The 19,512-nt window shown below is 45.4% G+C and overlaps 1 protein-coding gene across 1 annotated transcript in view; it reads right to left on the bottom strand.

The window, feature by feature from the left end:
• Positions 1-3,961: 3,961 nt before the first annotated feature.
• Positions 3,962-19,512, bottom strand: part of XKR6 (XK related 6) — a 125,116-nt gene continuing 109,565 nt past the window's right edge. Inside the window, exon 3 of the mRNA XM_082756468.1 lies at positions 3,962-5,120. Within this exon, the coding sequence (XP_082612594.1) occupies positions 4,156-5,120 (965 nt within the window). The 3' untranslated portion in view covers positions 3,962-4,155. The remainder of the gene's footprint in view (positions 5,121-19,512) is intronic.

The following is a 19,512-nucleotide window of genomic DNA, read 5'->3' as shown; positions in this document are numbered from 1 at the left end:
TGCTGGAGTGGGTCAAAACCATGCCAGGGAGGGTTTGAGCACTTAAACAGCGGGGGTGGTGGAGCCCTTGTGCCCTGGTTTGCGCTGGCATGGCGTGGGTGGCTGATTCAGATATTCCCGGGGTGAATTCGGCAGCACAAACATCCCAGAGAAGTTGCCTGCTGAGCTTGTGATGGGAATAATTATGGCCTCAACCTTCTCCGTGACAGTTCAAAAAACCCCTCACGCGGTTATCTTCTGGCAAGGAGGTGGGACGTGGCACAACAAACCTAACAGGGAGAAGCGGGGGAGTTAAAAATCTGGTGCAACCACAGCAAGAGACTGACCACTCTGCCAGAGCGCACAGCAAAAAAACAAAGGGACCCCCGGTAAAATAAATAAAAATAATAATTAAAAAAAAAAAAAAGGCAAGGACAAGACTCAGCATTGGGATTGCTACAAATAAGGAGCTGGGGGCAGTTTTGCTCCCCATGCTTTTGGCTTGGCAAAAGGCGCTTTTTGGCAGATAATCTCTAGAGGAAACGGTCACCACCCCAAACCCAGCACCAAGGACTCGCTGGGTGTGGTGGCCGAGCTTTATGTTAAGGCTGTATCGAAGTCTTTCAGAGGGAAATAGTTCTCCAGATTTGGGACAGGCCCTCACTGGAGATCTGTTGCTAAATCAGGATGCCAGTGGGTATCACTGAAAGCAAGGACGAGTAGCAGAGGCAGAAAGTTTATGTGACACGGGTAATGAAACAGTCTTAACACACGGAGGAGGTACCTGCCTTCGCTGTCATCCGTACTACGAGCCAGGAAGAAGGAGGACTTCGGAGCAGAGATGTGTCAAGCCCTTAGTCAAGCTGGTTTGGCTGTGAGATATTAGCACTGTGTTGAGAGGTAAGGTCACTTCTAGAGTGTTTTGCCCCTCCGCTCCTGTGGTGGGACGGAGAGGACGGCTGTCGGTGTGGTGGTGTGGAGCGAGGGTCCCGTTCCTGAGGGAAGGCAGGCTGCAGATGCTGACGAGAAGGTCAGGCAGCACTGAAGGGTCTCCTCCTCGACTCCCAGTGAGAGTTGCCTTGGCTCGTTGACTCATTTCACTGTCCTGGTGCAAAGAGGCAGGTCTGGCTGTCCAGGAGGCTCACATCTCCAAACCAGGCTTCTTGGTTGATGCTCTCATGGAGGGGGACCTTCTCCTGGTGCCTTTGGAAATGCGGGTGCAATCTCCAGGAGGAAATGTCCCCAAGGACAGTGCAGTGGTTGGCCCATCCATTCCTTTCTCATGCTTTTGCCAATGAAAAGGTGGTTGTGTAGATGAGACCTCTTCATGGAAGGACTAAGGAGAGTCTTTACACAGGGTGTGAGGCTCAGGGGAGTGGATCAGAGTAAATGTAAAGGCAAATCCTCACAGAAAAAGAACCAAGTGAAGTCTTGGGAGGAGAAATGCAGGCCGGTTGCCAGAGGATGGGCACCCTTGTCTTTGTATGACAGTGGTGCAAAATTGCTCAGCAGCTGAGGATGGCAAGTTCACTTCACAAATTACCTCTTTTGATGGAGACAGCGTACTGATTAGGGAAGGAACAGGGCGACATGTTAGTAGGACACTTGAGAGGGGACTGGTTAAGGGACAAGGACGACAGAGAAAGGAAATGAAAGCTCTTCACAAATATGCATAGGTGCATATACAGATATGTGTGTGCACAACAAACAAGGGATTGGGAATTTAGGCAGGGGATGACGAGATGAAAACCCTCCCTTTGCCTGAAAATGTGACCATCGTGTTGGTTGTAATCAGAGCCCAGAAACATTTGCCTGAAATGGAGTTTGACTGGGAATTACAGTACCAGTGACAATTTGGCTTCTTATAAACTTTGCCGTGTGTCTATAGTTTGGCGTGAATGAGTCCTGCCCTCCTTAAAAGGGACAGACACAAGTTAAAAGTTTTCTTTACATAACAAAATGACATAACTGAAAAAAAAAATAAAGAATAAATACATTTTTCTCAGAACACTGCAAAGGATTACTGATTGAAAAAAATGTTTCTCTTCAGGTATATTCAGGCGAAGAAAGCATTCAGCTTCATTAAACTGTTATATAAAATTTGTACTAGTTTCTTTAAATGCTATTATAATTAAAAACAACTGATTCATCAAATTAAAAAAAAAAATCATAATCATAATTAAAAAAATATCCCCCCATGCTGACCTTTTCAGAATAGGTCAGCATGGGAGTTTTGCACCCTAGACAGTTACAGTATTTCTGGAATAAAAAATTGCAATTACACACAGAAAATACTACAGTATTCACTTAAAAATATCATTTTTGTTGTTGTTGTTTTTCCCCTCCAAAGCAGAGGGACGGTGGGATTGAAAGGATGCCCTGAAATGGGAAAATTCCTTTAAAGGAGCAACACTCTTGAAAAGGAAAAGGGTGTTAGATAGACACAACCCTGTGATTTAACTCGAAACAGAGATTCCAGCACAGAAACAGAAGTCGAGAGATGTGAATGGTCAGACAGCGAGCGGGTTATTTGGAAATGTCAAGACAACCACGCGACCCTTGGCAGGCGACCGTCTACGCTTTGCCATTATCGGAGGCAGCAGAATCTCCTTGCGGTGAGAAGGCTAAGCTAAATCACGATGCTCTCGCTATGCTCTTGAATTTCCTGTGGTGTTCTTTCTTGCCATGTACTTACAGTCGAGGGTGACACGAGACAGTTTATCAGCAGTTCCCCACATGTACCGAGTTGAAGAATTCTCAGCTAAATCACAACAACAACATCAACAAAAATACAAAGCACCAAATCATCTCAAGACGTTGAGTCAGTTTACAGGTTATTACCGTTTGAAGAAGTTTGTTGGTTTTTTATGTTGTTGTTTGTTTGTGGTGTTTGCTTTTTTTTTTAATCCCGATTTTCAGATTTTGTTTTCCTTAAAAAAATCAAAACAAAACAAAACAAAAAAATCAAAACCCCCAAACCCAAAAATGAAACGAAGGATGCTTTACAATCACTTTAAGGCTCGCACTGAATGAGACGTGACAGGTCTTACACGAGATTACAAATAATACATGTATGCCTTTCACAGCCTTAAAATGATACAGTAGGTCAAATTATTTTGCCAGTCACTGATCAAGTATTGTGCCTTTAAATTGACTCGCTTTTTGCTACTATGCTGAGTTTTATTATTACTGAAATAGTTGTTAGATATGTGTAAATGTACTTTAGTATAGCATTTTTGGTATATAATTTCAACACTTGCAGATTTCTTATTTTCCAGAAATCAACGTGGCAGGCCTCATTCTGGGCTCAGGCGGTTGTTATTTACTCCACTGAAGCCAGTGGTGCTTTTGCGTGTGCAATTGTTCAAAACAAGATCAGATACTGCATTGCCATACTAATCCAGTGCAAACTGACCATCACGCATGGCCCGTTTACACGAGGAAAAGGGTTACAGGGTGGGACCACATTTATAACGTGACTTGGTCAAGGTGCGCAGGCTTGGCCAAATGGTGTTATAAATGCACAGCCAGACAGAGTTACAGACCTGATATTGTCTTTCAGCCTTTTGAAAAATCAAACTCCATTGGGGGTAGCTTTGCTTTCTTATCTTTAGGCATTTTTTTTTTTTAATGCTAAATCCAATAAGATCAATGTGATATTTTTTCAAACATTTCTCTCTTTTTTATTATTGTTATCGTTATTATTTTTAATTTTAAGGTTTGTATTTCAGTTGTGTGTTTTTTTTTTTTCTTTTTCCTGGCATATAATCATCAAAGAGTTTTGCATGAGAAAGGTGACAGTACTTAATGAAACTCAGCACCTAAGGGCATAAGGCAGTTGTAGGTTTGTTTGTTTGTTTTTTTATTTTTCAATCAGCACCAATCCCATAAATAATGTTCTACACTTGGTGTACGGTATAAAACTGATGTGGAGATGCCTCCTTCTCCACCTGTGAATCCTAGGTGTGGAAGTTGAAATACTGTTTCTTGTGTGTAAAAAACAAAAGAAAAGTTTTTCTTTTTGTTTTTACTTACAAAACATAGAGAATATCTTTTTTTTTTTATACATACAGCAACCAGAAAGAAAGCTTATCTGAAGGTTTGTGTTTGTTTCATGATCTGTGTTTACCGTAAACAAAAATAAGGTCCCCTCTTTTACTTTTGCTTTAAGGAGCTTTAAAGTGAAGATTCATATTGTAGCAACTCATATAAGAGAGGTCCATCTCTATACCTAATACCTACAGCTGTGGGGGTGACGTACTGGAGGATGTTGATAGTTCTTCTTAACCTCCTGTCTACAAAATGAGCATCCCATGCAGGATATCTCTTTCTCGGGATGTCAATCTTAATGAGAGGCCCCTCGGGGGGGTAGGGTCGCCCAGATGGAGTAGATGGTACCATTGCTCTCACCTGGAAAACGGGCAAGCAAGTGTCAGCTGTGAGTTCCTCCTGTTGCTCCGTGACCGCTCTGGTGGGCGTAGCCTGGGCCCCCCGGTATCCAGGGGTTTGGGGCGCCATGGGCTCAACATCAGGGGGCAAAGGAATGCCCCAGAGCAGCTCGGCGCAACAGGAGCTGGCAAAGATCTTAGCTCTTGGCCCCATGGGATGCAGCACACCATAATATAACAGCATCAAAGCTATCCCAGCAGCAAAGCTAAGAAAGACACAACACAGTGCTGGCACGGCATATGAGTCAGTAGTGTCAGGATCTCTGTAAAAATACCAAAGGAGCGTCAAGGCAGCGTTCTCCGTCAGGACTACCGTGTAATACGCAAACATTCTGTATCGAGTCCGCCCTTCCTTGACATTAAACCAGCAGAAAATGTACACAATCCCTACCACCATGTTGAAGAGGATCTCCTCCCACTTAGACATGCAGAAATCTGTCCCACCATGGATGATCCAGAAAGCCATGGCACACCAATGGACCACTACAAAGATCCCAAAGTAGAGCTGGAAGATGGAAGCAAAGAGAGCAAAAGAAATAACTCGGGATGAGATGGTGAAGAGGCGCCAGAAGAGATGGATGAGGGCCCCTCTGTAGCTCATACTCTTCTTGTCGTCCCTAGAGTCCCGAAGAAGCTTGTGATAGGAGGCTAGCACCCAAGCCAGGGACATCAGGGAGGCCACAGAGGACACACCTGCCGGAAGACACACAGATCCACTGAGTTAGACAGGAGGATTGGTTGAAAACATCATCTGCTCACTACATTATTGCATCTGGGGCAGGCTCAGTAACCCAAAGGTTCAACACACGTCAGGTAGTCCTTACAGTCTGGAGGAGAGAAATACAGAAATATCAGTGTGGGAATTGTAATCGATGCTGCATTCATGAGTTCTCTGACTCAGCACAATATATTCACGAGCACTGGGCTCCACCACCCCACCCCAGATCTTCTCTTCCTGCTGGAAACTGCCTCTGTCCTCATCCTGATTTGAGAATTTTAAATTCAGATTCCACCTAAAGGTTGCAGACCCGGTATGAAGGTCTCTTTCTGTAGAAAAGGCTCTTGGAGCACGCCTTTGGAAAAGCAGGGCAACTGTATTACCTTTATGTCTTCTTTATTCTAAAATACTTCCATACCAGCTGCATTCACATTGACTTTACTTGATTCTGCCTTGATCAGGAATCCCTGTTTGCATTCACCCTTGGGAAAAATAGGCAGTTGTTCAGTTTTGTTATCATCCTGTGGTCACATGTAGAGTGATATCTAGATGCCATCAAGACTCCTTGGTATCCCCCAAATGGTCCCAAAACAGAGGACATGATCCCTCCCCTGCCCTGTTTTCAGGATAGATGGAAGACCATCTACAAGCTACCTGTGGGTAGCTTGTCTCCAGCCCAGTCTCCAGAATGAACCTGGGACCAACACTGAAGTCATGTCTACAACCCTATCTACTTCTCTACTCCTGGTAGGACCTCCTGGAGGAATCTTGGACCTATTCCATCCCCTTGCCCTGTCTGGGATTGCTAATGGACCTGTTACCAGCACCTGGCTCTGCCCAGTGCTCTTGGACCTTGTAGGACTGATCCCACCAGTGAGGACATTGCCTATGCTGGGGTCTCGCTTGGTTCCTGACTCATGGCCCTGCACCCCGGCATGAGGCAGCCACACCATAATATTCCAAAGAGGACGGATCTTATCTCCCATTACAACCAACGCAAACTATTTATTTGTTTCAATGGATAAAATAGTGCCCCATCACACTCCAGGACTGTGATAATCTTTTTAAAATACATTAACATTGATTATTGCAAGGGTAAATTGAACAACTCATTGAGCAAACCATCATAATAAAAATTAATAGACAAATTCCTCAAAAAAAAAAAAAAAAGAAAAGGGCAACTGGCATCACATTCCTTTGCTCCCACTGCAGTTCACTGGACAACTGCTCTGCTGGTGAGGAAACAGATGATGGACTAAGACACATGTCTGAGAAGCAAAATAATTTGGTAGTCCTAGTTTGATTGGGGGTTTGCCAAAGATTTCTCTGGGAGCATCACCTATAAAATCTAAAGGAAAAACATGAATGGTCTCAAGCAAAACAAACAGAAACAAACGCCCCTCCATCTCTGATGCGTAACAGACTGGCAAATAGCTCCAGCTCTATTTTCCTTTAAGAAAATCCAAGCAACAGCTTGCTGCAGCTACTCAGGGTTAAAAGGCTAAAATGTTTGAACAGCTTAAATTCCTTCTCCTGTTTCCTTCTCACTTTTACCTCTGCCCACAAGGGCCTGGCTCCCATGGCGACAGGAAATAGATCTGCTAGCTCTTTAGACGCCACTTCTGAGGCTTTATCTTCTTCTCTTTGAGGAGCCCACCCCACAGCATGGTGGGGTTAGATTTCCATCCCTCTAGCCTGGCTCAGTCTGGAGGACTGGTGCTGGACAAGGTGACCGGGAAGGGCATCAGACCTCCATCTCAGCCCCACACTGGAATCCTCCAAAGGCCCACCAAAACCATGGCTTTCCACCAGCTCTCAAGTCTGTCTTTGAATATTTTGGCGTTGGGCTGACACAACTACATTAGCATTTCAGAATTTGAAAACGCAAAACACAATCCAGGCCTTGGATCAGTGGCCTTATCAAAGAGGGAAGCTTTAGGGCAGCAACCGGAGGAAAACCACAGCTGGCCTACAACTGTGGATAAGAAACGTGTGCATATAGGACTTGTGGGGATGGATGAAAACTTCTGAAAAGTGTATAGCCTTAGCCCTAAATAAATTTAGATTAGGTTTATTTTTCGCCTACCTGCTTTTTAAAAGTACCTTATAATTTTAATGGATGTGATTCACAGTTTTTGAGGCCTGCGCAATGTCACAAATTTTTAAGGTAATTCCCACTATGCTAAGTATCACTTGCAGGAATACCTTCTACCTATTCCATTTAAAAACTTCCCCTGATTAACAGAAAAGAAAAAGAATCATGTATTGGCTTATTTTAGTGCTATTATACTAGAAACATGTACAGCATTAGATGTACCTGTGTACTGAAACTCAAGCAGCGCCAACCCACAAGAGACAGATGTGTCACTCTGGCTTAAAAATATTTCTGTTGGGTTCATTTATTCTAGCACAGAGAGAGGAATAAAATACATCAGAAACAAAAACCCAGTATACACATAAAGGCTTTTCCCACTGTAATGCTTTCAGTGCAGAAGCCTACACTAATCACAGTCTTTGCTGTAATTTGCACAGAGCTGGCTGAGGGTACGTGTGTTGAGTCACTCACATTGCATGGTACCATGCCTGCTGCTAGTCATCTGAACATCAACTCGAGCTGACAGAGAGAGTCAGACACCCCCAGAAAGTGATTCACCCTGTCCTAAGATCCATGTGTGGGACAGGGGGGTTGACTCATGCTCCCGAAGTGTCTGCCTCCATCCCTTGACAGGGAAGTGTGGGGACTTGTGAACGCCAGCAGTCAGGTGGGATGAGTCTTACCCTTACAAAACAGTTTGTTGCCTCTTCGTTTGCGCTCAGGTCTGTGTGTGTGTGTGAAGTATCTCTAGACATTTTGACATATTCCTGCCATTGTTTAAAAATTCATGGCTCTGTGTTGAATGCAGTTTTGGACTGGGTGTCAGTACAATCAGTAGGTGGACATCAACCGGAACCATGGAGCAATATGAAGATTTCTCCAGTACTGCTCACAGAGTTGCCACAGAAATTATTTCCTGGATGTTTCACACAGACCTAAATGACAAAGCATACTTTGGCTTTTGTCATGTTGGCCATTAGTTTCTCATTTGCATCTTTCCCTGTTGCTTCTAGCCTCTAAATTCTTCACACCATGTACAGTTTTCATGTACTCTGGGTTAAACTGCTCCTTACTGTTCCACTTCTCCCAGGCCTTATTTCAGAACAGCTATAGAGATCTCTCCAATTATAACTGGAACAAAAAGTCCTGGAAAGTTGGATCACATGGGAAATAATTTTTTATTTTTATTTTTGCACATGGTAACTGACGCACCTTCATCTAAGCACGAGTGGGCTTCAACTCCCTTCCAAACTTTGTTTATCAAATCAAGGTTGGGGTTGGTTTGAAACTGAAGTCATTACAAAAAAGCCCACTCCCACTCCACCCACTCTGTTCTTAGTCTTGGGTGTAGAAAATACCTGCAATGGTCTGCTGAGCCTGTGTGGGCCAGGACATCACCTACCATGCAGCTGGAAGCCCTATGGCTACATCTGCCCATAACAATTCAGGGTGGCACAAGCTGTTGTTATCTTTAACCCCTCTGTACCAGGCCATACAACAGTCCTTGAACTCCTGCTACCACCTGTTAGGGAGCAGTAAGTGACTCACAAGCTTGTAGTCAGCACCCTTGAGGAGTCAAGCCCATGTGCCTTGAATGACACATCACAAGAATTAGTTCCCCGGATCCCTTTAGTAACATGCCCCAAAGTCCTTATGGTGAGACATCTCCTATCCTACATTCAGCAGAGTGAGGTAAAGCTGTAAAACATCCCCACCTGACAGATTAAGCACGAAGATTTGAAGTATTTACTCAAGATCTCATATAAAATCCATGCTAAAGCAGGGAATACATCTCCTTCACATCACAGTGCACCTTGCCACAGCATTTCAGACAGGATTCATCTCCTACTCTAGAGACGCATCTTGAGGTGTCCATGCCTGAGTGATGTCTCTTGCTTTAGTCAGTGGAGAATTAGGGCTACATGCAACCATCACAGACAGGATTCAAGCATAATTTCAGATGCTCTTAGTTATTCAAGACCCCCCTGGTATGACAAAGCTGATATGACAAATGTGCATACAGAAAGCAGTAACATTTGGGGGCTGGAAGCAGGAGTGAGGCAGGGCGCTCAGGGTATGCCTCTCACTTTGAGTACCCTGTGCAGTTTTGGGTACCACAGTATAAGATAAAACTATTGAAGAATGTCCAAAGGAGGGGCTATGAAGGTAGTGAAGGGTCTGGAGGGGAAGGCGTGTGAGGAGCAGCTGAGGTGCCTTGGTTTGTTCAGCCCAGAGCAGAGCAGGCCGAGGGGAGGCCTCATGGCGGCCTGCAGCTCCCTCAGGAGGGGAGCGGAGGGGCAGGCGCTGAGCTCTGCTCTCTGGGGACAGCGACAGGACCCGAGGGGACAGCATGGAGCTGGGACAGGGCAGGGTCAGGCTGGGGGTGAGGGAAAGGTTCTGCACCCAGAGGTGGTCGGGCACTGGAACAGGCTCCCCAGAGCAGTGGTCATGGCACCGACCATGCTGGAGTTCAAGAAGTGTTTGGACAATGCTCTCAGACACAGGGTCTGACTTTTGGGTGGTCCTGTGTGGAACCAGGAGCTGGACACAATGGTCCTTGTAAGTCCCTTCCAACTTGGGATATTCTATGATGAAAGCCAACCAAAGTGGTTCCTTATTTATTACAGCCAGTGGAGCCAGAGCTGTATGAATAAAAGGTCAGTGTCTAGACCTTGAGGCTATATTGCCTACATCTCCATTGATCACAAGGGGAGCTTGGATACCCCCATCACATGGAGGCACCTCCATCAGTGACACCTTTGTTAAGCTGTCTGAATCTGGAACTCACCCATCATCTTGAACTGCTGTGATGCTGACTTCTACTCAGGCAGATAATCACAGGACAAGGGGGAATGGTTTTAAAGTAAAAGAAAGGAGATTTAGATTTGATGTTAGGAGGAAATTAGTCACTCAGAGGGTGGTGAGGCACTGGAGCAGGTTGCCCAGAGAAGCTGTGGATGCCCCATCCCTTGAGGTGCTCAAGACTAGGCTGGATGAGGTCCCAGGCAACCTGATCTAGTGGGTGGCATCCCTGCCCATGGCAGGGGGGTGGAACTGGGTGATCTTAAAGATCCCTTCCAACCCAAACCATTATATGAATCTATGAATCTATGAAGCTATGATTCTTGCCTTAGTAATTCTGCCTTTCTCAGGGGGACTTAATGAACAGTCCTGAGTGGACTGTTTAACACAAGCAGCATGGAGATTGAACAACAATAAATGTTGAAAAGAAATGAGAAAGCAGCAGGAAATAAGACATCTTTATAAAACACTAAATTTTCTGAGAGAAGTGTTGGACCAAGAAATAGAGTCTCTGAGGAAAGGAAACAAGAACCATTGCTTGGGATCATGAAAACATGAGTGGACTAGAGTATAATGCTGGTAGAGATCTGATACCCGGGAAGAGGAGCATGAATGATTCTGAATACAAAGAAAGGTCCTGGAGCCTCACTGAAGCTCACAAAGGCAGGCTGAATTTTAGGTTTTAGTTCCTACAGATGGCCCAGAAAAAGAAAAGGTCACCTCAGAAATGTAATGAAGCTCTCTGAAAAATATACATCCATGAGAGACTCAGACCAATGACTCCCCTTAAATTGCCATTCCTGTTTTCAAAGTCCATGCACATGCAGGAGCAAAAACAGTGCATGGAAAGCCAAAACAGACAACCTGGATTGTTAACACTATGCAATTACCTGGCTTTACAATGGCTTTACAGCTACTCTAATATAAGCTGTAGACAAATCACATACAAACAAACAAACAAACAAACAACAACAAAAAAACCAATATATCCATTTTTCCCTTACTCACAGCACTGTTTTACTGAAGCGAGAGGTTTTTCACTAGGGGCATGTACAGTTTCCATAATTAATCCAGCTGCAGGTTATTTGCTGTAAGTAAGCTGAATGCACTTACCATAGCATATTCCCAAGTATTTACTGTGGTACCTGTCCCTTTAAAGCTGAAAACGATGCTTAAATGGTGCTCTATTTCTTTTCTGACATCAGTTCTCCTGAAGACTCTCTTAAAAAATGGGAATATACCAACATTTCTTTCTGGTGAGCTGGATAGCAAGTACAGCAAGTATTCAGCATGACATGAACCCTTCCATCAACCCCTGTGTGAAGGTAGCACTTGCTTAACGCTGAGTGCTACATCTCAGTTCCTCCCCATCACTCTCTGGCTGCTCAGGCTCCGTGCTGAGAGCCCTGTTATTGTGTTTTCCCCTTTGGGTGGCACATCCCTTCCTCAAGCTCAGCATGAATCTAGGAACAGGTTTTTGTTTTGATGCATGCATTTCTGAACAAAAGAGATTGAGCCAGATTCTACTCATGTAACAACATTGCTTAAGAGTTGCTCTCCCTTACGTTATAATCTTTTATTTGCACCAGAGTAAAATAGGTCAGAATCAGACCCCAGGTGCAAATTTTTATTTGTTTCTGTTTAGTCTGATGCTTGATCTTTTTTTTTTTTTTTTTCCTTTTTTCTTTTTTCCATTCCCCTTTTAGGGGAAGCAATGATTTTTGTTTTCTTCCCTCATTCTTCCTCTTTGTTTTTCACTTTCTCCATGGAAAAATATGGATCATTACCAGAAAATAAATACTGAAAAAAGACTGTTTTGGATTCATTTTCCTCATAGAATTTCAAAACACTTCCTTGACCGGTATAATTGGGTTTATGTGCCAAGGGTTTGGTAGCAGGGTGGCCTCTGTGAGAAGAACCCAGGAGCTGCCCCATAGTAGATAAGGGCCAGCTCCAGCTGACTCCAAAAGTTACCTGCTGCTGGCATGCAGCAGCAGGTCCCCTGCGGCCTGTGGAGAGGCCCCTGGTGGAGCAGGCTGTCCCCCTGCACCCATGGGTCCCACATGGAGCAGATCTCCATGCTGCAGCCCCCCCATGGGTGGAGGAGCCCCTGGTGGAGCAGGTGGATGTGGCCTGGAGGAGGCTGCAGCCCATGGAGAGCCCCTGCAGGAGCAGGGGGTCTGAAGGGAGCTGCCACCCGTGGGGGACCCGTGCTGGGGCAGTTTGCTCTTGGGGGATGGACCCCATATAGGTATGGACCCATATTGAGGCAGATCTGGCTTCCATCTGTCACGGCAGTTGGACACCACACTGGGGTCTGCCTTTGGACACAGGACTGCCACGTTACCTCTGTACTCTACACAGAGCTGGAGTGACCAGGAATGAGAAAACAGAGCTGGACACTGGGAAGAGATGTGACTTGAACACTGGGTTTTCCACTGGCTGCTTTCCCATTTTACATCAGATGAACATCTACATTCCTGAACCTTGTAATGCGACAGGAAGAAAGTCCATACCAAGACAACTTCAGAATAACTTGCTCACATGAAGAGCTGCCTTCCAAACCCTGCCAGTTAACAGCTGGTTCATGTCCTGAAGTGTGAATGCTTCCTAAAACCTTTTCTTTTCACATAATTTAGATGACTTCAAATGTCCTCACTGACCCCAGAAACGTTGGATCCCTTTTTAGTCTCCCCCCAAGTCTTCACCTAAACACTGACTTGAGGAACCAAGCTCCACAGGTTCACTGTGGGTTGTGTGTCAAAGGGCTTGCTTTTTTCCCCTTTCATCCTGCTGCCTTTCAGCTCTCTTGAATGCCCCTTTTCTGTACTGCCAGAAGAGGTGATTGTCCACGTTCTTCATTCTTTGTCTGATCTGTGCTCTCGTTATCTCGGCTGCCTCTGTCATGTCTCCTCCTATTCATCTCCTCTGTGAATACAGGAGCTGCCAAACTGGCTCAGGCCCTGAGGCCGTCCAGTTTTGTTTCTTCTCATGGATTCAGGCCAGCAACTGATCCTTCTGCAGGAGGCATGAGCACCCTAGGCCAAGCAGAAATGGGATAATCTGCTCTCTGGTTTGGAATATTCTTGAACACCCATGGCGAAGTGTTAAATCTCCTGTTGAAAATGTTGGCTATCATCTACCAGTAAGGACTGGCAAGCCTTCTCCCATTTTTAAAACACTCTTAATGAAGATCTTCCTTGCATCATACGCCTCAGGGTTTATCCAACCCTAGGAGAACTGTCTGAGACAAGGGATGAGTTGCCTCTAGAAAAGCCACTCTGTCTTTCCATTGACTCTACCTGGACTGTGGATGATGAAACCGAAACGACAAAGTAAGTAGAAGTGAGCAAGATGAAAACTATCCTGGATAACAGTGGTTTGGCATCTACCAAATGCCCACCAGTGCTCAGAGGAGAGCCCTGAGTTCCATCAAGAGAGAGCAGAAAGGAGGGATGGGGAAACCTGCTCCTGGCTCCAGGATGGGCAGAACAGCTGGCCTTGGCTGCTGCAGAGGAGAAGCTGCCAGACCCAACAGAACATGGGGAAATTCAGGTGAAGCAACATTATTTTATACCACTGAAGGCCAAGCAGGAAAACCAACACTTTCCTGATGAGGAGCAGGTGCTGCAACCAAACAGAGGGCATTTTTAAGTTGCATTTCCCTGAACAGCTATCACAGTTATCAAGATCTTCAAAAGAAAAAAAGCAAAAGCAAAGCCAGTATCTCACTTCTACATCAACGAGAAGAAACCTCATCTCGATAGGCATGCATTGCCTCTTTCCTAGGATGCTGACCACAGGAACCTCAGTTTTTACCTACTTCTGTAGGCAAAAAAGCTGCTGACACCCATTTCACAGCTGAATTTTTTTCTGGTAGCACTCAGATGAAATCTCCATCCTTGCATATGCACAGATTTTCAAGCAAGTCTCACCTCACTTAGTCAACCAGGGTCTTTGATCATGTACAGTATTGCATTACAGGTACAGCTTTAATTTGTGCACAGTCCTCTGCCTATGGCATGCATGGTCATACAATCCTCTTCATCACTTAAAAATTAATGCGGAAGACCTAGGGTTCAACTTGTGGAGCCAGAGGTTCTCATACTATCAAATTTTCCAGGCTGAGTAAATTACCCTAGGAGTCTGTCATGTCCAGACTGCTCTGGAGAGCCCAGATATGGCAGCTAGAGCTTGGGTAAGGCCTAATATAGATGTGTAGACAGTTTTATGCCATCCATATGGCACTATAGGTTAATTCTGATAGGAATCTGGTCTCAAAAGCTACGTCTGTAGAAAATGCCAGCGTGACTCTTGCTATAGCTAGATGAGCAAAACATGGAGGAAAGCTGTCTTCTGAAGTTCCATCCAGCCACCAGTGTCTCTGACCAGTGTCTAACGGTGGAGTTAATGGAAATTAACTGCAAAAGCACACATTTCAGGGGGTCCAATGTGTAGCAGGAGTGTAAGACCACTCAGGAATCTGGGGGGAGTTTGTTTCAGCCCAAATGAGGCTGGAGGCAATCCTGGAGTGCAGGAGAGCGGGAGACATACAGCAAGAAAAGAATATTTCTGGGCTGATTCTGCAGTGCTAATATGCTGGGTGAGCAGCCGCCAGGATTTCCTGGGCACAGTTAAGGTTGTTTGTAAATAGAGCATGAGAACTCTTATACATGTCTATTTTTGTCAAAGGCTGTATGAATTGCCACTCTATTTAGAGCAGGGTACCCTCCACACAGTTATCGCTGTCATTATAAAGACTTCAGATAAATTCTGTCAAATTCAATTCTGTTCTGTTAAGCGCTTAGAATCACACTGAAAAAAAAAAAACAAACAAACAAACTAAAAACCCCAACCACAACACCCCAAACCAACAAACAGCTGAATCCCCATAAGTGAACAGCCACAGACAAGAAGATTTGAAGTTTTTTAAGGGATTTCGCTTGAAATGCTCCATGAGGATGCCCTGGCAACGCCTCCAGCAAGGACAGGATCCAAATCTATGCATGCAGATCAAAATGCCTCTTTGTAGGCAACGTTATAGGGCAGTAGGGTCTATCACAGAAACCTGGTTCAACCTGAAAGGAGCACAACCAGCAAAGAAGTGCCAAAGTCTTCTGTACAGACTTCCATTGCTTTTTGTTACTGTACTTTCTGCTTCTCTCTTAATGTCTTCTGATCTCAGAAATTAGAGTAGCTTGAGTAGAGCCTTATATCTATCTTTTTCCCCTCTGATGTTTAAAATAACCTTCCCCAGAACAACAGTACGGAGAAAATGTAACTTTTAGGGGTGATTGTTTTAACTGGAAAAAAATCAGATTTTCTCAGATTCTTGAGTATTTTGAATATCTTCACAGAATCCAGCAGAATTCTGATTTACACTCCGCAGAGGTCAGAACAAGCCTTCTATACTGAGATTTTTCAGGCCTTACAATATCTGAACTCTGCTGACAGGAATATTTAGAAGAGAAGAACACCTTACAAGGCTACTGGAACGAACTGGAGTGGGAAGAACTTTGCTAAGGAAAACCACACATGGTTTGATTTAAAATAAAATCTTTTCCCATCCTTTTCTATGCTCTGAGTAGGGATAGTTGGCATGAAACAACACAGCTCTTACCACAAACACGTACGTTATTGCATTTCAATACTGTGCATTTGACATTTACTACCATCATCTTTCTCCTGACATTCTTCCTTCATTCAGATGAGGACAACAGCCACTGAGAAGAATTTACATCTGCCCGGGACAAACTGAAAGGATGTTGAAATCTTGCAGGTGGGACTAAAGTACCCTGAAAACCTGGGAGCACACCAGCACTGAGAAGGAAAGCCCTAGAAGTTCTGCTGTCCTCTTCTGGAAGTAACTTCAAGAACCTATTTTTCCCTGGCACACATCTGGGGCAGCTTTTGAACCTGGGGATCCTTTTTGAACCTGTGCCTGGAGATCATTAACTGAGCAAAGCCTAATTCTTTTCACTGTTATTATTCTGTCTCAGCCTCCAAAACAGGGTGGCCTGATCCAGGCTGCTCGTTGGGAACGGTCCTTGGCCTGTGCTGATGCCTGCTGCAAGCCAGGGAATTGTTTGGGTTGGTGCAAGTTGCTGTGGGCTACAACCCAAGCACCTGGGTGACCAAGATCTAGTGGCTGTGATCACGTTCTGATGTGTTTCGGGTTATTAGCATGGATGAAACTCAGCAGACTCATCACCAGATGAGGGAAGCAAGATCTTCTGCCAGGGCTTAGCAAAGGCGCTTCCTTCCTACTATAAATGCAGCTCCCACGGCCAGTTCCTTGGAGATGAGGCAACCTCAAAGCAATGCTTCAAAAAAATAAGAGACAGTACAAAATGTGGATCCTACAAAACCTCCTCTGGTTTTTGCTTAGGCCTGGACACAGTTTGCAGGCCCTTAGAGAAACAGCTTTATCCCCATCCTGGGATGAATAGCTTTTGACCCAAGGAGGGGGCAAGAAGGAAATCCAGCTTGGTTCATGCTCACTGGCCAAGGTAAGAGGTCTTCATGCAGTGTTGAGAGGAGACGTGTACACAGTGCATACCTTGCTCACATTCTGGCTTATAAATCTTTGTTACCTTTGTAGGGGCTGCTGGTGGGATTATCTCCATGTAACTGCAGGTGAGGGGAATGGTTTCCTGAAAAGAAGGAGCAGCTCAACCCGTCTAGAGAGCACACAGGGCTGGCATCGGGAAAGTGAGTCTGGCAGAGCATTTCTGTGAGGGGGAGTGACAAAGTGACACAAACGGATGTGGTGCAGCTGGTGCCGTCTCGCAGAGGGGTAGCTGCAGGCACTAGGGACACCAAATCCCAAGAATAACAGCAGAAACCCGTTTCTTCCTTTTTTTTCCATGCTCTGTGCACTCTGAAAATGTCTGGGCGATGTATATCAGACCAGAAACCAATGACAGGCCAGCACCCACCAGTTAAATTGTACTCAGGTTGGTTTGCCCCTGCTGGGACTTTTTGTCTTCACAGAAGTTCATGTTCATACAGGATGGAGAGCAAGGCTGTCTCTTCAACATGTTAATGAACATCAGGTGGAGATCAAAGCATGCACCTGGCCCCCTACTGCAAATGTCTGGGTGCACCTTTGGGTATTTCAGATGGGGGCTTCTGCGACAGGGAAATGGCCGTGCCTGGTGGATTTCCTCCATCAGTGAGCCTCCGTGGAAGATGGGAATGTACTGAGGGCACCAAGAGTATGAGGTCAGTCAGACGCCACTTAGGACAAAAGTCATTCCAGGAGGAGATTTCCACTGACTCAGTAAATCTGCTGCACTCCCAGATTCGGGACTGTCACCCTGAGCTAATCAGATAAAACAACTGATCGTTTCTGAAACAAAGATGTTCTTTCCTTCAGCACTCAGCAGTTTTGAGCCACTTGTGTCAACCTGAACTACTCCATCTATCTCAGCAGTAGAAACAAGGAGAGGTCCCTGCCTAGTGCTTGCCTTGCATCTTCCTAGGTGGTTTTTTTTTTGCACATCTCAATGGATAGGTGCTCCCTGTTCAACCAGAGTTAGCATGGCTTCATGGATGCCTGAGGTGAACCCCAGAGTTGTACACTAGAACAACCTGCAGATGAAGAGTTGAATTTCCATATAACTTACTAGTGAATTGCACAGGACTGCACAGCCACCTCCTCCTATGCTCTAATCATGACTCCGTTACAACGGATACATCTCCAAGAAAGTCTGCAGCATAAAATGACCTGAAAGGGACTTAATTTCCTGCCTGGAATCTGTTTGGCATGAATTTTCTCCCTAGGAGTGTAGAGATCCCCCCCACGGGACCTTAAGCTAATCAAACCTCTCTCTCCATGCCTCAGTTTCCCAGCTGGCCTGCGGCCCCAGGAACAGCATGTCCTAATGCTCGTGTAGTGCTCTGAGGATGTAATGCCCCCCTGGTGATTACCACAGTCTACAAAGCCTAAAATTGGCAGCACTGGATGCCTGCCAGTGCTGTCCCGTGAATGGTGACTCATCTCCACCGGCCGTGGCATGTCATACGCTTGACGGTGGCACGTGATGGGGAACAGAAGGATGTTTTTTTTTTATTATTAATAGTGCTCCAAAATAACAGAGCAAGAGCTATGGCAAGGTGGTGGACGGAGAAGCTGCAGGTGGGGATGGGAGAAGGGAGAAGGATGACGTCTCTCGTTGGGCTCGCTCCAAAGCCCATTGGAAAACAAAACGAAACAAAACAAAACAAAACGAAACAAAGCAAAAAAAGCTGTTGTTGGCTTCAGGGGCTCTTGGACCCAGTCCTTCCCCACCACACTGGGACAATACGGCTGATGGTAGGGCAAGCTTCCCCCACGCCGCTCACTGCCAGTGCGCCTTGGGCTTGGCCTGCTCTCAGCAAGACATCCTCCGTGCCCGTTGCCAACTCTGGAGATGGCTTTTTGATGCTGCTGGGAACTGGCCCGGCCCCAGCGACGCGTTTCAAGCAGGGCACCAAATTGCTATCTGTCATCCGGCTTTGGTGAGAAGGAGGGGAAGGCAGGAACAGAGCCATATGCCCCAGTCTGGCAAAGCACCTGAGTCATATGAGCGGCCTCCTGAGCAAGCTGCTGATGTGTTTGGAGCTATCCGGGTGTCTCCTCGGTTTGCTGACGAACTTTTAAGGGGAAATTGTGGTTGATTCAGGGCAAGCGTCAGTGAAGATTGCTCTGTTTCCTCTCTGCCAAGCTCCTTCAGCAAGCTGAAGTCCTTTTCCCTTGCCCATGTGGCAACGAGCAACTGCTTTTCTGGTCACCCCTCTTCTGTCACAAGGAATTAGGGATGCATGATGGATGTCTCCCATTTCTTTTAGTCCCTAAGGAATGACAAGAGGAGGAGGATACATCTCCAACTCCACAGCCAAAAGTTTTAGTGCTTTTTTTTCCCTGTGAGCTGTCACACAGACCAAGCCAAAGCCCAAGATCCGATCCTGGTAGACCTTTCCTTCACTCCATTTCCTGTTACCTAGAATTCTATGAGGCAAAGCGTTTTTTTAGGCATACATTACTATTGCTGGATCTCAGGAAAAAGAGATCAGCAAGAAAAGGGATGAGGATTTCTGCTTGTGGAGGAAAAGGACTTTAATCAGGCCTGCACTAATATCCATCTCAAACAGAAGGTGTACATGACACGTTGGTCTTTGGGTACTCAGTCCTCTGGAATCTAACACCCGTGTAGAAAGAGAGAACCATGGCTAATTTATAATGAGTAACTTTGGTTATGGGGCTGCAGAAATGGAGACCATTTTGCAGAGTGAGGTCGCAGAGATTTGAACTTGGGTGTTTGGATTCACATTTTAAGCTTTGTTGGGATGCATATATTTAGTCACACCAAATTGAAAAACACCTGTGGAAACCAGGCTGTGGCACCCCACACACACTTCTCCTACACATCCTTTTCCATTCTGCACGGCATCTCCCACCCATAGCCCTCTGTGGCTGCATCTCTACC

The sequence above is a fragment of the Aythya marila genome, assembly GCF_965140915.1.
Source record: "Aythya marila genome assembly, chromosome: 3".
Classification (NCBI taxonomy): domain Eukaryota; kingdom Metazoa; phylum Chordata; class Aves; order Anseriformes; family Anatidae; genus Aythya; species Aythya marila.
This window is presented reverse-complemented; position numbering and strand designations above follow the sequence as displayed.